This window comes from Suncus etruscus, chromosome 1 (genome assembly GCF_024139225.1).
Source record: "Suncus etruscus isolate mSunEtr1 chromosome 1, mSunEtr1.pri.cur, whole genome shotgun sequence".
Lineage (NCBI taxonomy): Eukaryota > Metazoa > Chordata > Mammalia > Eulipotyphla > Soricidae > Suncus > Suncus etruscus.
Genome location: NC_064848.1, coordinates 149,793,346 through 149,817,594, shown reverse-complemented (window position 1 = coordinate 149,817,594; position 24,249 = coordinate 149,793,346). Strand labels below are relative to the sequence as shown.

Here is a 24,249-nt window from a genome sequence, read left to right as displayed (position 1 = left end):
ATCTTAAAGAAACATAGGAGAAAATCTTGTAGCCTAAAGATAGGTAAAGGTATTATTGAGATAAGTACTATTCTTTTTTTTGTTTGGGGGCCACACCCAGCGAAACTCGGATTATATTCCTAGCTCTGAGCTCAGAAATCACTCCTGGCAGGCTCAGGGGACATATCGGATTCCTAGGATCAACCCAGGCTCTGTCCTGGGTCAGCCACATGCAAGGCAAACACCCTACCACTGTGCTATCACTCTGGCCCCCTATTCTTGATTGTTTTTTTAATTTATTAAACCACTAGGAGATACAAAATTGTTGATGATTGTGTTCAAACTCCAGTCCTTTAGTCAGTGTTCACTTCTGTCCACCAGTGTCCTCAGTTTCCCCTTCACCCCTCTAGCCTGATTCTATGGCAACCACTTTCTTTTTCCAATTCAGATCCTGTGTTTTGCAATATTGTAATTGAAGGGGTATCATGCATACTACTTGAACTCTTTTCAGGACCCAGTTATTGTCCAGAGTAATTACTTTCCACTATCATTGTCCTAAATGGTTCCTTCTCTGTCCTAGTTGCCCTCCTCCCAATTTTAACAAGCTTTCTACTAAGGACCAGTCCTCCTGGCCTTCATTTTTATTATCTTTGGGTATTCTAAATGTTTCTTTATGTCCAGCAAATGAGTGTGATCATTCTATATCTGTCCCTGTCCCTCTGACTCATTTATTTAACTCCACGTGATAGTCTCCATGGATATATCCATGTCAATATTCCAACTGTCAGCAAATTTCATGACTTCATTTTTTTCTAATGATTGCATAGTATTCCGTGGTATAGATGTACCATAGCTTCTTTAGCCATTCATTTGTAATTAGGCACTTGCATTGTTTCCAGATTTTGGCTTTGTAAATAGTGCTGCAATCAGTAGAGGAGTGCAGATACTTTTCTGCATTGTATTTTGGAAGAATGTATTATCTTTTCTTCCATTAAGGCTGGGCCAGTCAACATTCCCACCAGCAATGAATGAGTCCTTTTTGCTTGTATCTTGCAAAACTAGTGGTGGTTTGTTTTTTTGTTTTTGTTTTTGTTTGGGCCACACCCAGCGGTGCTCAGGGGTTACTCCTGGCTATCTGCTCAGAAATAGCTCCTGGCAGGCACGGGGGACCATATGGGACGCCGGGATTTGAACCAACCACCTTAGGTCCTGAGTCAGCTGCTTGCAAGGCAAATGCTGCTGTGCTATCTCTCTGGCCCCGGTGGTTTTTTTTTTGTTTTGTTTTGTTTTTTTGATGAGTTCCTCTCTCTTTGGCATGAGATGATATAGTACGGTTAGATTTGCATTTTGGTGATAGTGATATAGAATGATTTTTCATGGGCCTTTTAGCTGTTGAATTTCTTCTTTGAGGAAATTTCAGTTCATCTATTCTCCCCCATTTTTTGCGGGGCCAGAGAGATAGCACAGCGGTAGGGTATTTGCCTTGCATGCAGCTGATCCAGGACAGATGGTGATTCAAATCCCAGCATCCTATATGGTCCCCTATGCCTGCCAGAGGCAATTCCTGAGCGCAAAGCCAGGAGTAACCCCTGAGCGCAGCTGGGTGTGACCCAAAGAAAAAGTTTTACCAGTGCCTTATATCTTAGATTAGTACCTTATCAGTTGAGTGTTGGGTAAATAATTTCTCCCCTTTTGTGGGTGATCTATCCTGGTCATAATTTCCTTTGAAGTTCAGACACTTTTAAATGTAATGCAGTCCCATTTGTTATGTTTGCTCATTCTTTTTTTTTTTTTTTTTTTTTACCCCAGGCCCGTGCACCCCCTCCCCTATGTTTGCTCATTCTTGATTTTATCTGTAAAGATGCCTCTAGTTTCAATGTTGGAAAGATCTGCCTATGTTTTCCTGAGACAGATTGGGAGCACACCCAGCGTTGCTCAGAAATCAAGAGACCATATGGGATGCTGGGGGTCGAATCTGGTCCATCTCGAGTCAGTAGTGTGCAAGGCAAACGCCCTACCTCTATGCTATCACTCTGGCCCCATGAGACAGATATTTCTTAAAGGATTTCTTACACAGACAAAAAAAAAAAACACTCATAAAAGAAAAACATTAACTAGACCTCATAAAAATTCACTTTATCATTTTGAAAGTCACCATATGAAAATTAAAAGATAATTTTCAGAGAGCTAATTCAGCGGGTAGGGCACTTGCCTTGTACCACATGGTCATCTTCACTCCTTGGTGCCCCATCTAGTTCCTGAGCACAGAACCAGTAGCTAGCCCTTAGCATAGCAAGAGGTGGGCCCCCCAAATCATCATCATCTTCATAATCTACAGACTTAGAGAAAGTGTTTTAATTGCACATTTTATGACAAAAGGCTTATCAAGAGCATATTTTTTAATGTTTAGGGAGAAGAGAACATGTTCTCTACCTGCCAGCACCACAGGATGTGACCTGGTGTAAGGTGACACCCAGCTATTAAACCAAATCAAAAGCATTCTCAATTTCCTCTTTCCCTTTCACCTAACCCTTTGGTATGTAAAAGTCCATCTGGATCTTACTCCACCTTCCCCTGCCCAGTTGAATTTTGTATTGAGAAAAAGCAAAAGGCAGTCTGGTTTGGAGAGAGACCATGAGGCAAGAGAAGCAGACTGACTCCCTGACTCTCTCCTGACTGTCTTGGTTGATTAATCCTTTACAGCTACCTGCATAAGACCTGTTCGCTTGGGGGTGGAAGGTGATTTCATAACGTGGGGGTTTATTTTACACCAGACTCAAAGGGAACAGAAATTCAAAATTGGCTCTATGCTCATAAATTGCTCCTGGCAGGCTTGGGACAATATGGTCAGAAGCTTACTGTGGGGCAAGGCACCAGGCAGTGGTGGAGGGCAGTGGACACTCTGGAGGAAAATGTGATGCTGGAATGTCTTATACCTTAAGCACTACCTCTAACAGTATTGTAAACCACAAGGCCTAAATTTTTTTAATGATTTTTGAAAAGTACAAATTAGATGGAACATTGAAAGTAATAATTCTTTGATAAAATTTTAAGTTTTACTTTTAAAATAAAATGTGTTTACTGGCATGCCTAATATTTACTAGGCATATAAATTGAATAAATTAGACAGTCTTTTCCTTTTTGTACTCCACTAAACCAGTTTCCAGGGGTATGATAGATGATTTAATATATGATTCATTAAAGTAGCCATCACTGAGTCAGAGATATTAGTGGATCAGGTATGCAGCTGACAATGGTTTGATCCCTAGAACTGCATATGGTTTCCCAAGACCCTCCAGGAATGATCTGTGAGCACAACCAGGTGTGGGGATCCCCAAAATAAATAATATAACTTATCATCATAGCCATTATAACAGAAATTTGAACATGGAAAGTTAATTTTCAGATGAATTAAGCATGGGAAAACTTTACTCAGAAGTTGGGATCTAAGCTCAGTTGTAAAGAAGGGTGTAGAAAGGTAGAGAATCAACTAAAAACTCATTTGGAGTATTGATCAAAAGTAGAGAACTGGTCACAGGTGGGATGAAACATCAGATCTATTTCTATAGGATAAACGATTGGAATGTAAGGTTTGTATTGGTTAAAAAAAAAAGTCTTCACAAACAAGGCTGTGGTGGTGCTAGAATAGTAATATATTCCTATAATCCTAAACTCGAGTACATTTTAATATTGCTCATGCAAAAGCTTTAGCAATTATATCATGATTTTATATATAAAAGCCCTTAAATATGTTCTATAAAGTCTATCTTTAACCCTCCTCAGGTTAAAACGATGTTTTGTTTTTCAGTTATTTACACGCCAAGTCGATCATCCACAGAGATCTCAAGAGTAATAGTATCCTTCCTGAAATATGTCTTCTGCATCTTGTCTTCATATAATGTAAAATCAATTTTCTTGCTAGACTCAGTGTTCTGTACAGAGAATTCAAAAATGGTTTTGAATAAGTATATAGTAGAGGGACTGGAGCAGTAGTACAGCAGGTAGGGCACTTGCATGGCATGCATCGTGGCCAAGGTTTAATCTCCAGCATCTCACATGGTCCTCTGAGCCTTCTAAAAGTGATCTCTGGGGGCCGAAGAGATGGCATGGAGGTAAGGCGTTTGCCTTGCATGCTTAAGGACGGTGGTTCGAATCCCAGCATTTCATATGGTCCCCTGAGACTGCTGAAGGTGTCCCCCACTCCCCTGCAAAAACAGAAAGATAGAGCAAGGTACTACAGCCTTGTTTCGATTTCTAAATGAGTTTTAAAAGTGCTGTTGAGGGCCCGGAGAGATAGCACAGTGGTGTTTGCCTTGCAAGCAGCCGATCCAGGACCAAAGGTGGTTGGTTCAAATCCCGGTGTCCCATATCGTCCCCCGTGCCTGCCAGGAGCTACTTCTGAGCAGACAGCCAGGAGTAACTCCTGAGCACCATCGGCTGTGGCCCAAAAACCAAAAAAAAAAAGTGCTGTTGAAAGCAGGACTTCTGATTTGCTGGCAGGTGCTCCACTAGCAAATTTTACTTTCTGCTCTACTAGGTCTAGCAACTGTCTCCCACCTTATTTCAGCCCTCAGTCCTCATTCTGAGTTATTCATAGCCTGATGAAGCTGAAGTTAACACTGCAGGGAGAAGAGCAAAGCATCTGCCCTTCATTCTCAGGATAGATTAAGTCCCTATCTGCCAGCAGCTCTATTGCAAGGATGGGCCTACCAGCTTTCCTTTTTATTTTTTTTTTATTTTTGGTTTTTGGGCTACACCTGGCTTTGCTCAGGGGTTACTCCTGGCTGTTTGCTCAGAAATAGCTCCTGGCAGGCACAGGGGACCATATGGGACACCGGGATTCGAACCAACCACCTTTGGTCCTGGATCAGCTGCTTGCAAGGCATTCGCCACTGTGCTATCTCTCCGGGCCCTCCTTTTTTTCTTAATTAATAATAATTTATCTATTTAAACACCATGGTTACAAAGATGTTCATAGTTAGATTTCAATCATTGAATGTACACCACCCTTCACCAGTGTAACTTTCCCACCACCAGTGTTCCCTGTTTTCATTCTCCCCACCCCGTCTGTCTTTGAGACAGGCATTGCATTGCTTATCATTGTCATGGTAGTTGTTAAGGCAGTTATTTCTCTAACTGATCTCACCACTCTTTGTGGTAAGCTTCATATCATGAGTTCTGGGTATTATTGCAATAATGTCTTTTACTTTTCTTAAATGCCACGGATGAGTGAGACTATTTTTTGCCAGCTTTCCTGGCATGCCATGCAGATGATTGACCTGCCTCACTGGAACCTGTGGCAAATGGTCCAGGGCCTCCCAGACACTTTAGGAATGTCATCACTCTTCCTCATGCCTCAGGTCCCAAAATCCAAAACAACCTCCTTATCCTTCAAACGAGTCTTCTTTTTTCCCCCATGAATATTTTCTGCTAGGAAATGAGAGGTACTATACAGTTTAAAATAATGTTCTGGGGCTGGAAAGGTAGCACAGCAGTAGGGTGTTTGCCTTGCAACCAGTCAACCCAGGATCAAAGTTGGTTCGAATCCCGGTGACCCATATGGTCCCCTGTGCCTTCCAGGAGCTATTTCTGAGCAGAGAGCCAGGAGTAACCCCTGAGTGCCACTGGGTGTGGCCCAAAAGACAAAAAGAAAAAAAAAATAATAATAATGTTCTATTACAGGAGTGTTGCACTTAGATCTCCCACCCAAAATGCTCATAACTCTGATCTTGATTAGAGAATGACATCCATGGTTTTCCTTTACTTACTACACCTCAGATATTTTTCTCCATGAAGACCTCACAGTTAAAATAGGTGATTTTGGTCTTGCCACAGTGAAGTCTCGGTGGAGTGGCTCCCATCAGTTTGAACAGTTGTCTGGATCTATCTTGTGGATGGTAAGAATTGAGGCATTTTCTTCACTAATAAACTTTTGGGGGATCCTGAGATTCTGCTGAGTTATTAGAAAGATTGTTAGAAAGGGCCGGGCGGTGGCGCTAGAGGTAAGGTGCCTTGCCTTGCCTGCGCTAGCCTTGGACGGACCTCGGTTCGATTCCCCGGTGTCCCATATGGTCCCCCAAGCCAGGAGCGACCCCTGAGCATCACTGGGTGTGGCCAAAAAAACCAAAAAGAAAAAAAAAAAGAAGAAAGATTGTTAGAAAGGTTTGATCGAAGGTTTCGGCCACACTACTGTCTTGGTTCCCAGTATTCACAAAGTCAGTGTGAAGGTTTTTTCTTTTTTTTCTTTTTTATGTTGGTACTTCTAACTTTTTTATCTTTAAAAAATTATGAAACCAGTCTATTTCAGCACAGATATTTATAGACATGGTTTAAAATTACTTCTGAGTTGTCTCTTTAAAGTATCAAGTATTCAAAATAGCCTGCTTCCCAAAAACAGCCCATGCAGTGTAAGCAGGTTTGTAGAGAGAAAGGCTGTTGTGTTCTGGTGTAATCCTCAAAGGCACACCATTAAAAAGTACATAATTATGGAGTAACCTAGAGAGGAAGGAGAAGGGGATCTGGGAGGCAGATTGCCTAAAAGGCCTCCAACTCTGTACCTCCATCTGTTCCTGCTATGTGTTCTGAAGGACCAAGAACACTTTGTTGCCCCCGATGATGTCAGCCCTTCTCACATCCTCTGGCCCTGCCACCAGCCCTGGTTCCTCAGGCGCCCCCTTCTTTGGGCTTTTTCTCACCCCCTTCATGGGCTGCTGTGAGCCTGAACCAGGGGAGATCGTCACTCTCTGAGTTGTTGGGGGTTTTTTGTTTTGTTTTGTTAAAAAAAAAAAAAAAACAGAGTTGCTTTCATGAGGGGAAAAAAGTGGGGCTAGGGGTGATATCTTTGCTAATATCCAACAGTGACCTTACTACATTTTAGATATTTAAAGGGGGTCAAACAGGCAAGGTGTTTGCCTTCCACAAGACCAACTCAGGTTCTCCCGATCTCCAGCACCACCCCATATGGTCTGCAAGCACTGCCAGGACTGATTCCTGAACACTGAGCTAGGAGTAAGCCCTAGCATAGCTTGGTGTGGTGCCACTCCCCCCAAAAAATATAACCATAAAATAAAATCTGTTGAGGGCTGGAGAGGGTAAAATGCCTGCCTCCGGCACATGATCAACTCAGTTCAGTTCCAAGCACCATTTTTAAGGTCCCCTGGGGCCTGCCAGGTGTTGCCCAAAGTAAAATAACTATGATGGGGGCCAGGGAGATAGCATGGAGGTAGGGAATTTGCCTTTCATGCAGAAGGATGGTGGTTCGAATCCCGGCATCCCATATGGTCCCCCGAGCCTGCCAGGAGCGATTTCTGAGTGTAGAGCCAGGAGTAACCCCTGAGCGCTGCCGGGTGTGACCCAAAAACCAAAAAAATAAAATAAAATGAAAATACTATGATGATGGTGATGATGATGATGATGGTCATATAATGTTCAATTTCTTAAGGTTTAATGTGATGAATATTAAGCATGCTATTTCTGTGCATTAATTTTAAAAATTATAGAAAAAGACTCTTTAGTGCAATTTGGAAACATAGTACAGCTTTGTCTTGAGTACAACCCTTGTCTTGCACGTAGTCAACCCCGGTTTGATCGCCAGCACCCCATACAGTCCCCTAAGCTGGCCAGAAATGATCGGGAGTAAGCCCTGAGTATAGCTGGGTGTGCCCCCCATACACACGTGTGCACACAAATATATGTACGCAAATGACTTGGTGCACCTATGTAATTTTAAAACTGAAAGAGTCTTGGGCTGGAGAGATAGCACAATGGTAGGGTATTTGCCTTGAATGCGCCCAACCAGGGAGGGGCCCAGTTCAGTTCCTAGCACCCATATGGTCTCCCAACCTGCCAGGGCGATTTCTGAGTGCAAAGCCAGGAGTAACTCCTGAGCACCACTGAGTGTGGCCCAACAACCAACCAATCAATCAATTAATAAATAAAGTTTTAAAAAAACTGAGTTTGAGACCAAAGTGTGCAGTCTGCTGCTTTGAGCAGGAAGTTGCCTGTCCAAGAGGAGAGAAAGAGCACAAGTGGAGCTTTGGCTACTGAACCTGCACTGAGACTTCATGGAAACCCTTGGGCCACAGAAAAGCTCCCAGGATTTTGAAGCCACATTTGCCAAATATGTCTAGTCCCCCTCCTCCCACCTCCCTGCAGGATAATCTTAGGGTAGAGTCCTGAGTCAGTCAGGTAAAGCCTAGGGTAAGATTCTTCTCTGACTTATTCTAACATATGGTCCCCTGAGCCTGCCAGAAGTACTTCCTGAGTGCAGAGCCTGGAATAACTCCATCACCAGGTGTGGCCCCAAAACAAAAATAAATAAAATGCTTCTTTTTGTTTGTTTTTGTTTTTGGCTCTGCAATCAGGAATCGCTCCTGGAGGGCTCGGGGAACCATATGGGATACTAGGAATCTAACTTGGGTCTGTCCTGAGTTGGCCGCATGCAAGGCAAACGCCCTACCATTGTGCTAGCTCTCCTGCCCATAAAATAGTTCTTTAATGACTTTTTTTCTATTGTGGCCATTTTAAAACTGTAAGCCAGCGTCTAACCTGGAATCTTAGGTACATTTAGGGCCCAAACCTTGTAATGGAAATGGCACTGTACCAAAGAAAACAAATTTGGGGGATGTTGTGGGGGTATACATTCAGTGATGCTCAGGGGTTACTCCTGACTATGTGCTCAGAAATTGCCCCTGGCTTGGGCCACCATATGGGACAATGGAGATTGAACCCAGGTTTGTCCTGGGTCAGCCGCGTGCAAGGCACTAACACGCCAGCCTCAAGAAACAAATTTTAAGTGCTAAAATTAAAAAAACTGGGGGCCAGAGCAATAGCACACGGGTAGGATTTGATCCCTGGCATCATATGGTCCCCCGAACCTGCCAGGAGTAATTGCTGAGCACAAAGCTAGAAATAACCCTGAGTACCGCCAGGTATGACCCAAAAACCAAAAAGGAAAAAATTAAAAGTCTAAAGTAATTTTTCTTTTACAATAACTAAATTACAGAGAAGCAATTGCTACATGTGCATTAGTTTCAACTAGTCGAGGAAAATTAGGCTCAGTCAAGTCACCAGACTTGATATTCTTCACAAAACTTTTGTACTTTGTAGATTATTGTTACCAAGATGAAGGTACTTCTCATTTTTTTTAACTGTTGCCTACTTAGGTGGGGGTGTCCCCTTGGAATTATTTATCATATCTCAACCTCATTTTATCTGTGTGTTAGAAGAAAAAGAATTTTTTTTGGTGGTTTTTGTGGTTTTTGGGCCACACCCGGCAGTGCTCAGGGGTTATTCCTGGCTCCATGCTCAGAAATTGCTCCTGGCAGGCACGGGGGACCATATGGGAAATTTTGGCGGGGGTTGTTCGGGGCCATACCTGGTGCCACTCAGGCATTACTACTGGCAGGCTTATGGGACCATATGGGATGCTGGTGCCTAAACCCAAGGCAAATGCTATAGCCACTATGCTATCCAACCCTGTGCGAAAATTTTGATATAAGAACTTTTGAGAGGGCCCGGAGAGATAGCACAGCGGCGTTTGCCTTGCAAGCACCCGATCCAGGACCAAAGGTGGTTGGTTCGAATCTGGGTGTCCCATATGGTCCCCCGTGCCTGCCAGGAGCTATTTCTGAGCAGACAGCCAGGAGTAACCCCTGAGCACTGCCGGGTGTGGCCCAAAAACCAAAAAAAAAAAAAAAAGAACTTTTGAGGGTCAATCATGCATTTCTTCTAGAAGAAATAGCTTCTCTTTGAGCAATCTTTCAACACCAGTGAGGTAAAACTCAGTTTCCAAATGCAGTTCCTCTACTAATTCTCATCTGACCCCTCACAGAAACAGTGTACAGGCTTTGAAAACTCTGTGTCTGCTCAAGAGCCAACTTGACCAGGTTCGGCAGTCCGTGCTGCACTGCTGTTATCTGACTTATGCTGCTCTGTCTTAAGAGGAACAGTTTATTATACTAGCATGACCAGAGCCAGGAGGCACCTCCTCCGCCCCCTGCTCTCCCTCTTCTCCCACTGACCAGCAGTACATTCTGCAGTGCTTCTCAACAATTGAGGGGGCTCTATCTCTACCAGCAAGCAGCACTAGGATGCCCATCCCCACATTTGGGTGTTCTAATGAATGTGCTGGAATGTCGTCATGTGAATGTTGAAGGTGAAAGCTGCCTTCGTCAATGCCATCCTTTCTCTCCTTGACTTGTGACATAGTCTGACCTTACCCATAACCCTGGCCATAACAGGAATCTTGTTTCAGGCCTTCTAACCATTTTTGTATAGTTAATCCTTTGAGTATCAAATTGGTTTTTTTTTACAATGTTCTTATTAATATCTTGTGGTTTCCCTAATATTCTTTCTACTGAAGCACTACAGAAGATAAAGGTGAAAGAAAAGAACTATTCTTCTGACACTTAACCAGGTGTAGATTTCATGAATGTTTCAGCCAAAATGTGTGACCATGGAACAAACAGGAGTGAACTCTACCTTTGCCAAGCAGCAGCAGAGGGTTCTTAATAGCACCTTCCCATAAGTTTATACACTATCTCTTGCGATGTTAATGCCACTTTTGGAGAAAGAAAAGGGAATTGAGTTTATCGAGTATGTTAACTGCTACTGTCATACAACATATTCATACCAATGGGAAACTTAAATTCTAAGGCAATTCCTATGGTGATTGCAACTTGCAAAGGTAACCACCATCTGTTACTTCTTTGTCAAACCTGGAATGGCAGGCAGGAACTTATTTTTACTTGACAGAATAATCTTTTTTTTTTTTTTTTTTTTTTGGTTTTTGGGCCACACCCTGTGACGCTCAGGGGTTACTCCTGGCTATGCGCTCAGAAGTTGCTCCTGGCTTCTTGGGGGACCATATGGGACGCCGGGGGATCGAACCGCGGTCCGTCCTAGGCTAGCGCAGGCAAGGCAGGCACCTTACCTCCAGCGCCACCGCCCGGCCCCGACAGAATAATCTTAATCAGAATTCAATTGGAATTTTGTGGGAGGAAAGAGGTGACTGTGGGGCCGGAGAGATAGCATGGAGGTAAGGTGTTTGCCTTCCATGCAGGAGGTCATCGGTTCAAATCCCGGCACCCCATATGGTCCCCCGTGCCTGCCAGGAGCAATTTCTGAGCCTAGAGCCAGGAATAACCCCTGAGCACTGCCGGGTGTGACCCAAAAAAAAAAAAACCAAAAAAAAAAAAAGAAAGAGGTGACTGTATAATGATTAAAATCTTAGTAATACATTAGCATTTACAGCGTTTCTCTTAATCTTGGATGTCATTAGAACTGATTAATGGGGCCGGTGAGGTGGCGCTAGAGGTAAGGTGTCTGCCTTGCAAGCGCTAGCAGTTCGATCCCCCTGCGTCCCATATGGTCCCCCCAAGCCAGGGGCAATTTCTGAGTGCTTAGTCAGGAGTAACCCCTGAGCATCAAATGGGTGTGGCCAAAAAAAAAAACTGATTACATATGGAAATAATAATCATTTATTTTTCCATCTTTATTTAGTAGAATCAAGAATCAACTAAACTATTTCTCTTATATTCTAACAGGCACCAGAAGTAATCAGAATGCAAGATAAAAATCCATATAGTTTTCAGTCAGATGTATATGCTTTTGGGATTGTTCTGTATGAACTGATGACTGGACAGTTACCTTACTCAAACATCAACAACAGGGACCAGGTAAATAGTGAACCATTTCTTGGGCTTTGTTTTGCTATTTGTATGATGCCTCCAGATGTGGAAAAAGAAGCATTAGGTATTTCTGAGTAAGCTTAAAGGCTATTTATAATCATATGACCAGTTTTAGAAGTCATTTAAATAGTTCTGGCAGTAATAGTAATATGCAGATCTTAAAATATCCTCAAGTATTGTAATGGAGGGACCAGAGAGAGAGTGTAGCTGATAAGACACTTACCTTGCATGCAGTTGGCCTGGATTCAATCCTCAGTACCATCTGTGGTTTGCTGAGCACTGCAGGAGTGATCCCTGATCATGGCCAGGAGTGTCTCCAAGACAGAAAAGAAAACAAGGGTCTGGAGCGATAGCATTTGCCTTACACGTCTCAGATCCATAATAGACCCGGGTTCAATTTCTGGCATCCCTATGGTCCCCCAACCTGCCAGGAGCAATGTCTGAACACAGAGCAAGGAGTAACCCCTGAATGTTTCTGGGTGTGGCCAAAAACAAAAGAAAAGAAAAGAAAATATGTTGGATGGAATAAACTTCTCAGTCTCTGACTGGAAAGTTGAGACCCAGAGAAACTGAAGACTCGGAGCCAGGGAGATGGGATCATGTTTCCATGCAAGAGCCCCAGATTTGGTCCCTGGTATCAGGATCCCTAAGCACTTCAGAGTGTGGTCCAAAAACAAACAAAGGAAAAGAGAGAAAACAAAACTTCAGTGGTCAACAAATGTGTATGTCCTTCCTCACAATAATGGTTAGGAAACATACTCTGAACTAAGCATCTGCACTTTAGGAACTTTTTACTCTGGCATGGATTATGTTCTCAGAGCAAATGTTCTGCTGTGAACGCAGATCAAATTCTTCTAAAATTAGTTTCTCTTCATCTTTACTATTTTTAAAATGAGGTGAATGATAAAACCATTACCACATGCTTTCATTTTTCTCCGAAGAGGATTGAAGGAGGAGGGAATGTTTCTAACCTCAATTTCCTGTTCTAATGCTGACATCAGTGTATATACAATGCTTTTCTTTTTTCCTTTTTTTCTTTTTTCTTTCTTTTCTTCTCTCTCTCTCTCCCTCCCTCCCTCCCTCCCTCCCCCCTCCCTCCCTCCCTCCCTCCCCCCTCCCTCCCTCCCTCCCTCCCCCCTCCCTCCCCCCTCCCTCCCTCCCTTCCTCCCCCCCTTCCTCCCTCCCTCCCTCCCTCCCCAGAAATCGCTCCTGGCAGGCACAGGGGACCATACGGATGCCGCCGGGATTCCAACTACCATTGGTCGTTGCAAGGCAAATGCCCAACCGCTGTGCTATCTCTGACCCCTACAATGCTTTTCTTTTTTTTTTCTTTCTTTCTTTTTATTTAAAGAAAATGCATAACAAAGTTAACAGATGTTCATAATACATTTGTTTCCAGATAAATAAAAGCAAAATTGTTAAAAAATAAATAAATAGGGCCCAGAGAGATAGCACAGCGGCATTTGCCTTGCAAGCAGCTGATCCAGGACCAAAGGTGGTTGGTTCAAATCCCGGTGTCCCATATGGTCCCCCGTGCCTGCCAGGAGCTATTTCTGAGCAGACAGCCAGGAGTAACCCCTGAGCACTGCCGGGTGTGGCCCAAAAACCAATAAATAAATAAATACATAAATAAATAGATAAATAAATAAAAATAAAAAATAAAATGGAGGAGAGAAAAAGTAAAAAGAATTAGTACAGTAATAAGTTCCAGTATATTTGTGAAAATTTAGTAAGTTATTGTTAGCCGTTCATTTTGTTAAATTGGGATGTTCTTTTAGGGATGACAGCATCAATCAAATTAAATTGTCCAGAAATTCAAAGCACTATTACTGCCAGCACTTGCTCTACAGTGCTTTTCTTATCTCATCTGTTTCCCAGTTAACTAGAGACCTTAAAACAGACCAGGAAGAGCCAGTGAAATAATCGACAGGCTCAGGGTTTCATCTCCATTGTCATGTGGTTTCTGAGCATCACCAGAATTGACCTCCAAGCACAGAGCCAAGAGGTGTCCCTTAGCACAATGGATGTCGTTCCCCCCCCAAAAAAAAAACATTCCCAATGAACATTAATTGCTTTACTAAACTACCTTGTATACCTCTACATTTTACTTTTTTTTTTTTTTTTTGGTTTTTGGGCCACACCTGGCAGTGCTCAGGGGTTACTCCTGGCTGTCTGCTCAGAAATAGCTCCTGGCAGACACGGGGGACCATATGGGACACCGGGATTCGAACCAACCACCTTTGGTCCTGAATCGGCTGCTTGCAAGGCAAATGCTGCTGTGCTATCTCTCTGGACCCTGGGCCTTTTTTTTTTCTGCTATCTTGCAGTATTTGGGTGGGGTGGGGTGTGTGTGTGTGTGTGTGTGTGTGTATTTTGGAGGAGGATTTGGCTTTTTGGGGGTTAGTGGTGTAATCCCTGAGCACACCCTCAAAACAAAAAAAAAATGAAAATGATACTAAGAACTCTAAATGCAGATGGATGCCAAGATGGTTGCTACATATATTAGAATTTAGCAGTGTCCAACAATGATAAGTGCTCTGTGAACCATTTCAAATTGAGGAGATCGGATCAGATCTATTCTGTAGAATTCCTTTTGGTGGGAGACACTGGAAGCCATGGCAGTGAGCAGCCCCCTGTGCAGTAGTAGTCCTGGTATCAGGAAGGTTTCAGCTTCTGGCCCCATAATGATCAGTTCCCTGGTCTTTGATAGATAAAAAGTACTCCAAAAACTACCATTGTAAGGGTCTTTAACTTATTCAGGTATTCAGTGCAGCAGGAAAGTAGGCACATCAGAAGCACACAATACATTTTCAGCATTTATGTACTTTCCAGCTTAACTGTAGGTTGTATAATTTGCCTTGTTATTTTTTTTCCTCACAGATAATTTTTATGGTGGGTCGAGGCTATCTATCGCCAGATCTCAGTAAGGTACGAAGTAACTGTCCAAAAGCCATGAAGAGATTGATGGCAGAGTGCCTGAAAAAGAAGAGAGAGGAGAGACCCCTCTTCCCCCAAGTAAGAAGCCCCTCTCTCTTAGCACAGAGCACTGGTTACTCCTTAGCTGCAGGCAGTTAAGTCTCTGAAAGAGGCACATGGTTTGTATTTCACAGATCTGTGTTCCTGTTGATGAAGTCAAACCCCAGATAATTTTTTTTTATGTTTTGGTTTTTGTTTTTTGGTTTACCCGGTAAAGCTCAGGGGTTACTTCTGCTATGTGCTCAGAAATCGCTCCTGTCTCGGGGGACCATATGTGAAGCCAGGGATCAAACCCTGGTTGGACCTGGATCAGTGGTGTGCAAGGCAAACGCCTTACCTTTGTGTTATTGCTCCGGGCAAACCCCAGATAATTAAACCTTAAGTTATTTATTTTGGTTGGTTTTTGGGTCACACCTGTCATTGCTCAGAAGTTACTTATGACAAGTGCTCAGGGTTATTCCTGGCTGTGCTGAGTGACTATTAGGGATGCTGGAGATCAAACCTGATTGACCACATGCAATGCAACTGCCCTACCTGCTGTGCTTATCACTCTTTCCCTTGGGTGATTTTTTTTTTAAGAAGAATTCATGGAACTGCTCTCCCAATGTTTCAGACTCATATCCTTATACACAATTGTTATGGAAATCTTCCAGATCATTTTTGTCTCTTTAACAAATAATTACCATTTTAGAACATAAGACTATGTTTGTTTATGAGTTTGTTTAAATATAAACTCAATTTTAAGTAGCATTTTTATGAAACATCTATTTCTCAAACCAAGATTTTGGAATAGCAGCATTTGGGGGTGTTCATTTTCACAAAAGAAAATTGCTGGGGCAGCAGGGGTGGTGGATGGGGGGAAGTCCCTCGGCTGGGGTAACCAGCCAAGGGCGGCGTTGGGTTTGGCCTTGGGCTCCCCGATCCCCGCCAGGTTGGAATTGTGATTCCATTGCAAAGAATTTCGGGTGCATGATGCGAGGCAAAGCGAACCTCGGAGGATAGAAAAGGCCAGCGAGGAGTGGGCCCGCGCTCCGGCTCCCCTCCCCCACCCGGGCGGGCCTCGAGGTGCAGGCCCCAGGTGCACCATGTTCTCGCTCCCACCACCCGCCCACGCCTCCCTTAAAAACAAACAAAAAAGAAAATTGCTGGATTCTCTGACTTAGCTTTTATTATATTGCAGTCCTCATGTAGCCTCTAAAAACTTTCAAATAATGCTTATCAACTGTCAGTTTTAAAACACATGTAAGTAGGATAGGGGCTAGAGAGATGGTACAGCAGGGATGTTGCTTGCCTTGCAAGAGGCTGACCTGGGTTTGATCCCTTCATCCCATATGATTCTCTGAAATTCTCCTATTGTGGCCTCAAAAATAAAAGATGAGTGAGGGGCTGGGGAACAGCTCAGTGGCCAGAGGCACATGCTTTATATACATACTGGGATCTGAGAATGAACCCTAGCACCTTATGACCACCCCCTGAGCCTTGCTGGGGTGACCCTATTATTTCTGCCACAGTAGAGTCTGGCAGGCTCGGGGGACCATATGGGATGCCAGGATTCGAACCAACGTCCTTCAGCATGCAAGGCAAACACCCTACCTCCATGCTATTTCTCCGGCTCCACATTTTTTTCTTTTTTCGGTTTTTGGGCCACACCTATTTGACGCTCACGGGTTACTCCTTGGCTATGTGCTCAGAAATAGCTCCTGGCTTGGAGGGACCATATGGGACGTCGGGGGATCGAGAACCGCAGCCCGTTCTACACTAGCGCTTGCAAGGCAGACACCTTACCTCTAGCGCCACCTCTCTGGCCTCGCATTTTTATTTTCTTAAGAAAAATATTAAGGGCCGGGCGGTGGCGCTGGAGGTAAGGTGCCTGCCTTGCCTGCGCTAGCCTAGGACGGACCGCGGTTCGATCCCCCGGCGTCCCATATGGTCCCCCAAGAAGCCAGGAGCAACTTCTGAGCGCATAGCCAGGAGTAACCCCTGAGCGTCACAGGGTGTGGCCCAAAAACCAAAAAAAAAAAAAAAGAAAAATATTAGGAGGCTGGAGCAATAACACAGCGGTAGGGCATTTGCCTTGTATGCAGCCAACCCAGGATGGACCCATATTCAATCATCCCTATGGTCCCCTGAGCCTGCCAGAAGCAATTTCTGAGCACAGACAGCCAGGAGTAACTCCTGAGCACCACCAGGTATGGCCCCAAAAAAAAAAAAACAAAAGTCAAAAAAAAGAAAAATACTAGGGTTTTTATTTTTCAGGCATTTTAGGATAATAATGAAAATAATGTAAATGTTTTGGGTGCTTTTTTTTATAGAGTATGATGTAGCCGACTCTGAAGATTTATACCACTCAGGTTTTCATTCTTTTCTTCCTTTTTCTCATTCTTTTTTTAGATTCTCGCCTCTATTGAGCTGCTGGCCCGCTCATTGCCAAAAATTCACCGCAGTGCATCAGAACCCTCTCTGAACCGGGCTGGCTTCCAGACGGAGGATTTCAGTCTATATGCTTGTGCTTCTCCAAAAACACCCATTCAGGCAGGGGGATATGGTGCGTTTCCCGTCCACTGAAAGAAGTTGAATGTGTGAGAGTGTAAGAGGGTAGGGACAATTGTGAACAGCATTTGCTTCTATATTTTGTTACCTTGAGTAGGATATACTTTTCTTCTTAGAGGAACCAAAGAACAGAACACATATGCTTTTTAAAGACTGGGTTTAAATCTCTCCTGATCTAAAAATTCCTATTCAATGCTGGATTTTTCAATATCCAAGGGTTTTAAATGCAGCGAAATTGCTAAAAAAAATTTTTGCAGATCCTTTTCAGATACTTTCCTTCTTGTTCAGAGTACATTTTGTTTACTGGGTTATTCTAATTATTAAACATGGGCGAAATGTTCCTCCTGCACCTTCTGTTATCTGCAATGAAGTGTCCCCAAGCCCTCTGAGAGCACTGTTTGTGCAAGTCCTCATGACATCAGAGAGAATCGAGGTGAGCCTGTGAGCAGCCAGCCGTGCCCCCAGACAGACACTAGAAATGAAGACGGCTGTGTGCAGCTTTAATTTTTTGATGACTTTTTATTACAATTTGGAAATTAGGGATGCTCTTCATTCCCTGATGGTTGTGATAAGTTGTTGCTGTGAGTAACCAAAGGCATTGGTGGAGTTGCATGTACAATAGGAGAGTGCACAGTGGATATCTAAGAGGGAGAGTGTTATGTGTTGAAGCTCCTTCTTAATACTATTAAAAAATAAGTATTTCTTTAAATATTCAGGATAGGTTTTATTATGAGAAGTTAAATTTTCTTTCAGATGCACTGCCTCTTTTCCCAAAAGAAGCTTCAGATCATTTTGGTGAACTCTTGAGATTTGTTTTATTTAGATAGTTTTGGTTGCCAAACAACCAGTTAATGATTTTCTTTTATTATTTTAGGTTACGTTTACCTTTCATGATGTCTACATTGTAGCAGTCACCTTATCTCCTCTTTCATTTAGTGCCTGTGCTCTCTGTAATCTTTGTCTAGCAAGAGCCTACTAATCATGAATGCTCTTTTCTCTCCTCTCCCCTTTCCCCTTCTGCTTCTCCCCTCCCTTCCAGCCTCCTCTCTTCTCACTGCCCTTTTCTCTCTCTCTCTTCTTTCTCCATTCTCTTCTTTCCTATGCCAGAGACTAATCTCAGCTTCACACATGCAAGCAAGTACTCTGCCACAGCTCCATCTCTGCCCTCAGTGCCCTTTTTTTGTTTTGACATCCTACAAAATGAAGTATTCCATAGGACATTCTCACATGAAAAAATGACTATAATGTGTCCAGCAGTCATTATGTTCTTACTTTGAACCAAAATCCTACTGAGAATCAAAAGTGAATGAAGTAGCATTGTCATTTTTTGGACAAAATCAGAGTTAGCGTAGGGAACAAATGGCAGTCTATGAAATACATCATTTATGCCATCTAGATTTGGAATGATTTTTACACATAGGTAGTTCAGACTGTTTCAGCGCACAAATAGTATTTACATAAAAGCCATGTTGTATGAACAAGAAAATTACATTTAAACTACTGTAACACAGATGATTTTCAGAAACATTTTGAATGGGTTAGATTTTACCCAGGAAAACCAACCAATGCTAAGTATATATTCCAGTGGCCCCTCCTAGGTCACTTAGAAATAAATCTGTTATTGCTTTGCAGAATTGATTCATCACATTTGGTTTAGAAAGAGTAAAAGTATGAGAAAAGTGTAAGTAAAGTATTAAGTGCAAAGAAAAAAAGGTGAAAAATTTAAAGCATTTCTTGGGCCAGAGAGATAGCATGGAGGTAAGGCATTTGCCTTGCATGCAGAAGGCAGGTAGTTCAAATCCCGGCATCCCATATGGTATCCCGAGCCTGCCAGGAGTGATTTCTGAGCATAGAGCCAGGAGTAACCCCTGAGCGCTGCCGGGTGTGACCCAAAAACTAAAAAAAAAAAAAAAAAAAAAAAAAAAAAAAAAATTTTAAAGCATTTCTCATACTGTGAAAAATGAAGATAAGGGGCCAGAATGATAGCACAGCGGTAAGACTTTTGCCTTGCATTCGGTGAAGCTCAGTTTGAATCCTGGCATCCCATATGGTCCCCTGAGCACTGCCGGGTGTGACCCTCCCCCCAAAAAAGTGAAAATAAAAGATTAAAGTGTCATCCATTAAAAAACTTACAAGTGCATAATTTCCAAATGTTCTCTGGAACACTAAAGATATTATTTTTATAATTATTGCACAGGGTTCATTTATTCATAAATTAGATAGCAAGTATATAGTTAATGATTTTTAAAAATTGACGTGGTCTGTGGAATGTCAAAAGGTTTGTGGCATTTGAAATAAAATAATCAGAGAGTTAGAGCCAGAGAAATAACTCAGTGGCCAAAACAGTCTGGTTTGGCTACCAATATGACCTCCTGTGCCTCTCTCAGTGTGATCCCAGGGTGCAGAGCCAGGAGTATATTCTCTCTAGCTCAGTGCAGTATTTTTATGATTACAAGTCAGTAAGGAGATGGCATACTCATGCAAGATAAGCTCCCACACCCCCTATAACTGCTCTTCAGAAGTCTTGAAATTTGTAATCTTGATTTAATCAATGCTTCAGGCTTCTTTAAGATAGTACAGTGTATGGGGCCAGAGAGATAGCATGGAGGCAAGGCATTTGCCTTGCATGCAGAAGGATGGTGGTTCGAATCCCGGCATCCCATATGGTACCCTAAGCCTGCCAGGAGTAACCCAAGTGCTGCCGGGTGTGATCAAAAAAAAAAAAAAACAAACAGACAAAAAGAAGATAGCACAGTGTAGGGGCCAGAGATATAACACAGTACTAGGACATTTGCCTTACATGCAGCCAATCCGAGAGGAACCCGGTTTGATTCCTGGCACCCATATGGTCCCCCAGCCTGCCAGGACGATTTCTGAGTACAGAGTCAGGAGTGACCCTTGAGTACTGCTGGGTGTGGCCCAACAACCAATCAATCAATCAATCAATCAATAAAGTTTAAAAAAAAAAAAGGTAGCACAGCGATAAGGTATTTGCCTTGCATGCAGAGCCAGGAGTAACCCCTGTGCACTGCTGTGTGACCCAAAAAAACAAATAAAAAAAGAAATCACTATTATTAAATTATGTTTGGGGCCAGAGAAATGGTATAGCAGGTAGGACATCTGCTTTGCACACAGCTGACAGGGGTCCAATCCCAGGCACCATCTATAGTTCCCCAAGCCCTTCCAGTAGCACTTTTCCAGGGTAGAGCCAGAAGTAAGCTCTGAGCACCACTGAGTGTGGCTCCCAAACAAACAAAATAATGGCCAAACTAAATTCCAATATTGACTGAGTTATCTGTAATATGTACTGGACTCAACAGGAGGGTAGATGAAAAATGGTGATGTGCAGCACCCAAATTGAGGAGGCTAAAAGAATGAGACTTCGAAGGAACTTTCGTTATTCAAAGTATTCCCTATGTGTAGACCCAACAGTACAGGACAAGGACTTGCCTTGTATGTGACCAATCCTGGTTTTGTCCCCAACACCACATATGGTTGGTTCCATGAGCACTGCCAAGGATCACTCCTGGAAAGCCAGTAATAGCCGCTGAGCACTGCCAACATATGACCCAGATTATCCCTTCTCTAAATTCCCAATGCTGAGAATAGTATTATATTCAGTGACATATGTCTACATTTGATGGTTTTTGTTTTTTCATTTACAAGGTAAAATTAATTTAAAACCAGAGGATTTAGATTTCTGTTATCAGCTATATAATATGGAGTAATCATTTGACCAGGATCATTTCTTGTTTTTTGGGGGGGTTGGGGGGAAAGAGGTAGCTCACACCTGGCAACGCTCAGGGATTACTCCTGGCTCAGAAATCGTTGCTGGCAGGCGCTGGGGACCATATGGGATGCCAGGAATCGAAGTGAGGGTCCTTCCAGGGTTGGACACATGCAAGGGAAATGCCCTGCAGATGTGCTATTGCTCTGACTCACCCAGGATCGTTTCTGCTACTTCCTTTTTTTATATTTTGGCTTTTTGGGTTTGGGGCCATACCCGGGTTTCTTAGGGTTTCTTCCTGGCTCTGTGCTTAGAAATCACTCCTGGCAGGTTTAGGGGACCACATGGGATGCCAGGATCAAACCCAGGACAGCCACGTGCAAAGCTAACACCCTGTGCTATCACTTTGGTCCCTCTACTGCTTCCTTTTAAAGGAGGCCTTCTAATTATGAAGTAAGTTGAAGGGCAGAGCAAGAGTACACCATGTAAGGCACTTGCCTTGCATGCAACAGACCCAGGTTTGATCCCTAGCATCCCTTATGGTCTTATGGTCCCCTCATGCACTGCCAGGAATGATTTCTGAGCAGAAACCAGGAAGTAATCCCTGAACATAGCTGGCTGTGATCCAAAAACCAAAGTAATTATTATTGTTGTTGTTATTAATAATATTATTTATTATTATTACTAATAATAATACTTATATCAGAGTTTTGGGAATTTTGGGACTGTTGGCAGCTCAATTTAGCCCTCTTGTGTGAAAGCACCTGGGAAGTCTGCAGACTTGTATTCGTCTGTGCAGTTGGCCTGTCCTCTCTATCTCCTGCCCACGTGCTGGGCCTTTCTGTTTGAGTGGTTCGTCCCAGGTAATGGGATGCCACCTTATACAGTGAAGTTTCAGTGAGGGTTTTCTGTCTCTGGATGATTTGCGATCATACACCCTTTTAAAACGAGCTCTTATCCTCCCTCCACAGGAGAATTCGCAGCCTTCAAGTAGCCACACCATCCTGGCAGCATCTCCTCTTATTTCTTAAGTCTTGTTGTGTTCGTACAGTTTGTTAACATCAAACACAGTTCTCTTCCTCCAGTCTTTTTTTAAAGATAAAGAATTTTCCATGAATAAGCTGGTATGGAACAGAGTGGAACTCTCCACCCAGCAAAAGGGGCCGAATGTCTTAGGACCAGAATCCTCTGCTGCCAGTGTTTCTTCTGCAACACAAACACCACAGGCGCCCACGGGCCCTTCGGCTCCCTGAAGAAAGAGGAGAGGCCCGGGCTCCAGCCTTTTGATGCTCAGGCGTGATGGAAAGAAAGTGCTGCTACCGCTTGGGAAGTGGGCTCTGGGAAGCCGCCCAGCCCCTAGCCCTCTCTCCCCACAGACCCAAGCTGCTCAGCTGGTGGGGCCCTCCCCAAGCACCGTTTTCTTTCCTCTCCTGGGCTTTCATTGTGGAGCTCGCTCGCTCTCTCTCCCCTTGCTGCCACCACCACCGTTCGTTTCTGAGGGAAGGAACAAAAAATGCAGCATGCCCTAACGGGGCGGGCGGGTGGGCTGGGCCTGGTCCAGTGGTACCAAAACCAAACAAAACCAGAACTGAGCACTTGGTTTGCACATGGGTCCGAAGGGTGAGGAGCAAAAGGGAGGCAAAGGGAATGCTGCATCTTTTTTCCGGACCTCCTGGGTTTCTGGCCTTTGGTTTCCTGGCTCTCAGAGGGTGTCTGCCTGCCCAGGAGAATGGGCTGTGCTGGACATGGGCCCTCCATTCTCATTGGGCCCTGCAGTGGAGACAGTCGCTGGAGCCTCTCCTCCACCAGGTAGCAAGTTCTCAGGAAACAGTGGATACCTTCCTCTTAAGCTCTTCCAGTTTCCAAGTACCTTTGTGGCTACTTTGCCCAGGGCCCCACAATTCCTGGGTTCCGTATCTAATCAAAAAGCCAACAAAACTGCTCGAGAACAGTTTTGAATGTGAGACATTTGTTTAACTTAAATGTAAGGTACATGTTTTAATTTTCAAGTTTCTTCTATTTTTATTATAAATAACTTTCAGATCGAATTGAATTGGAATAAAAGAATACTTCCCACCAGATTCTATATCCTGGAAAATTGTATTTTTGTTATACAAACAACTTTTGAAGAAAGACGATCCTTTCTTTATAAAAATGTGGGGAATCGTAGCATAATGACAAATCTTTCTCATTTTTAAATCAATGGTACTGGCTGGATCTACAGCTAACATCTTTGCTAATATCTCATTGTTTCTTCCAACTCAACTCCCAACTCTGCATTCCACATCCTCTTTCTAGTCTCCTAGAATATGCAAAATCTAAAATAAAAATGGTGGTGTCTCCATTCATTCTCCTTCCTTTCTCCCCAAGCCTGGTCCTCAAAAGGTTGGGTAATTTGGCAGCCAGGTTCCCAGGTACAGAATGAAGTGATTTGAGATGTATTGGGATTATGAGAAGCAATTTGGAGACTACATCAGTTAGTTTTTTGTCAAAAAAAGCTGCTATGGTATTAAGCTAAAGTTCTTTTTTGTAATTTGTGACTTTTGGTGTGTACTGGCAGATTTCTTCCTTATCAAAGACATTCTGGAATCTCAGGATTTAGGGATGTAAAGCAGTCCTATTATATTACCCCAACCAACCTGTGAAAGAAATTAAGGAAGGGTCTATCAGATAAATAAGAGAATTGTAGGTGGTTGTTACAAAATTTCATATTGTATATGTTTTGGAAAAATGTTTCCCTCTGTCTCTTTTTCAGTCTACTAAAACTCACTGCCATTAGCTGACTTTTGCTCAGATACTATATTGAGAGGAAGGTCTGAGAACCCCACAGCAGTGACAGGTGTCGCAGTGAAAAATGGAAGTGGACCCCCTCATTGTTTGTGAAGGCAAGAAACCCTTTGCTCCTCCATGTTGCTGGAGCAGTGTCTCAGAGCTTAGGACCCAGGCCAGAGCCTTACAGCAGAGTTGAAGGCATTCTCCTTGCATGCAGTCATCCTGGGTTCTGTCCTTGACATCCCATATGGTCCCCTGAACACCATTGGGAGTGGTCCCTAGATGCAGAGCTAGTTGTGAACTCTGAGCATTGCCAGGTATGGCCCCAAGTATAAAAATACAATAATAATAATAAAAGGAAAAAGAAAACTTAGAAACCGCAGGGGTTTCTAGGGTAAAGAGAATAATCATTGCTGCACCTCTTTTAAAAATTCTGTCTTTGGAACATTTTTCTTTTGAAATAATTTCCATAGGTTTTTTTTTAATTTACTTATTGGGGGGGGGGTCACACCCAGCAGCACTCAGAGGTTACTCCTTTGCACTCAGAAATCGCTC

At 43.2% G+C, this 24,249-nt stretch overlaps 1 protein-coding gene across 2 annotated transcripts in view; it reads left to right on the top strand.

Moving 5' to 3' along the window:
* BRAF (B-Raf proto-oncogene, serine/threonine kinase) overlaps positions 1-23,266 on the top strand; it is a 162,518-nt gene extending 139,252 nt beyond the window's left edge. For both annotated transcript variants that reach the window (XM_049774354.1, XM_049774345.1), the window contains 6 exons: positions 3,788-3,834; positions 5,758-5,876; positions 11,526-11,657; positions 14,550-14,684; positions 17,037-17,190; positions 21,894-23,266. In XM_049774354.1, coding sequence (XP_049630311.1) covers positions 3,788-3,834; positions 5,758-5,876; positions 11,526-11,657; positions 14,550-14,684; positions 17,037-17,190; positions 21,894-21,916 — 610 coding nt within the window. In that variant the 3' untranslated portion in view covers positions 21,917-23,266. The remainder of the gene's footprint in view (positions 1-3,787; positions 3,835-5,757; positions 5,877-11,525; positions 11,658-14,549; positions 14,685-17,036; positions 17,191-21,893) is intronic.
* The last annotated feature ends 983 nt before the right edge of the window (positions 23,267-24,249 follow it).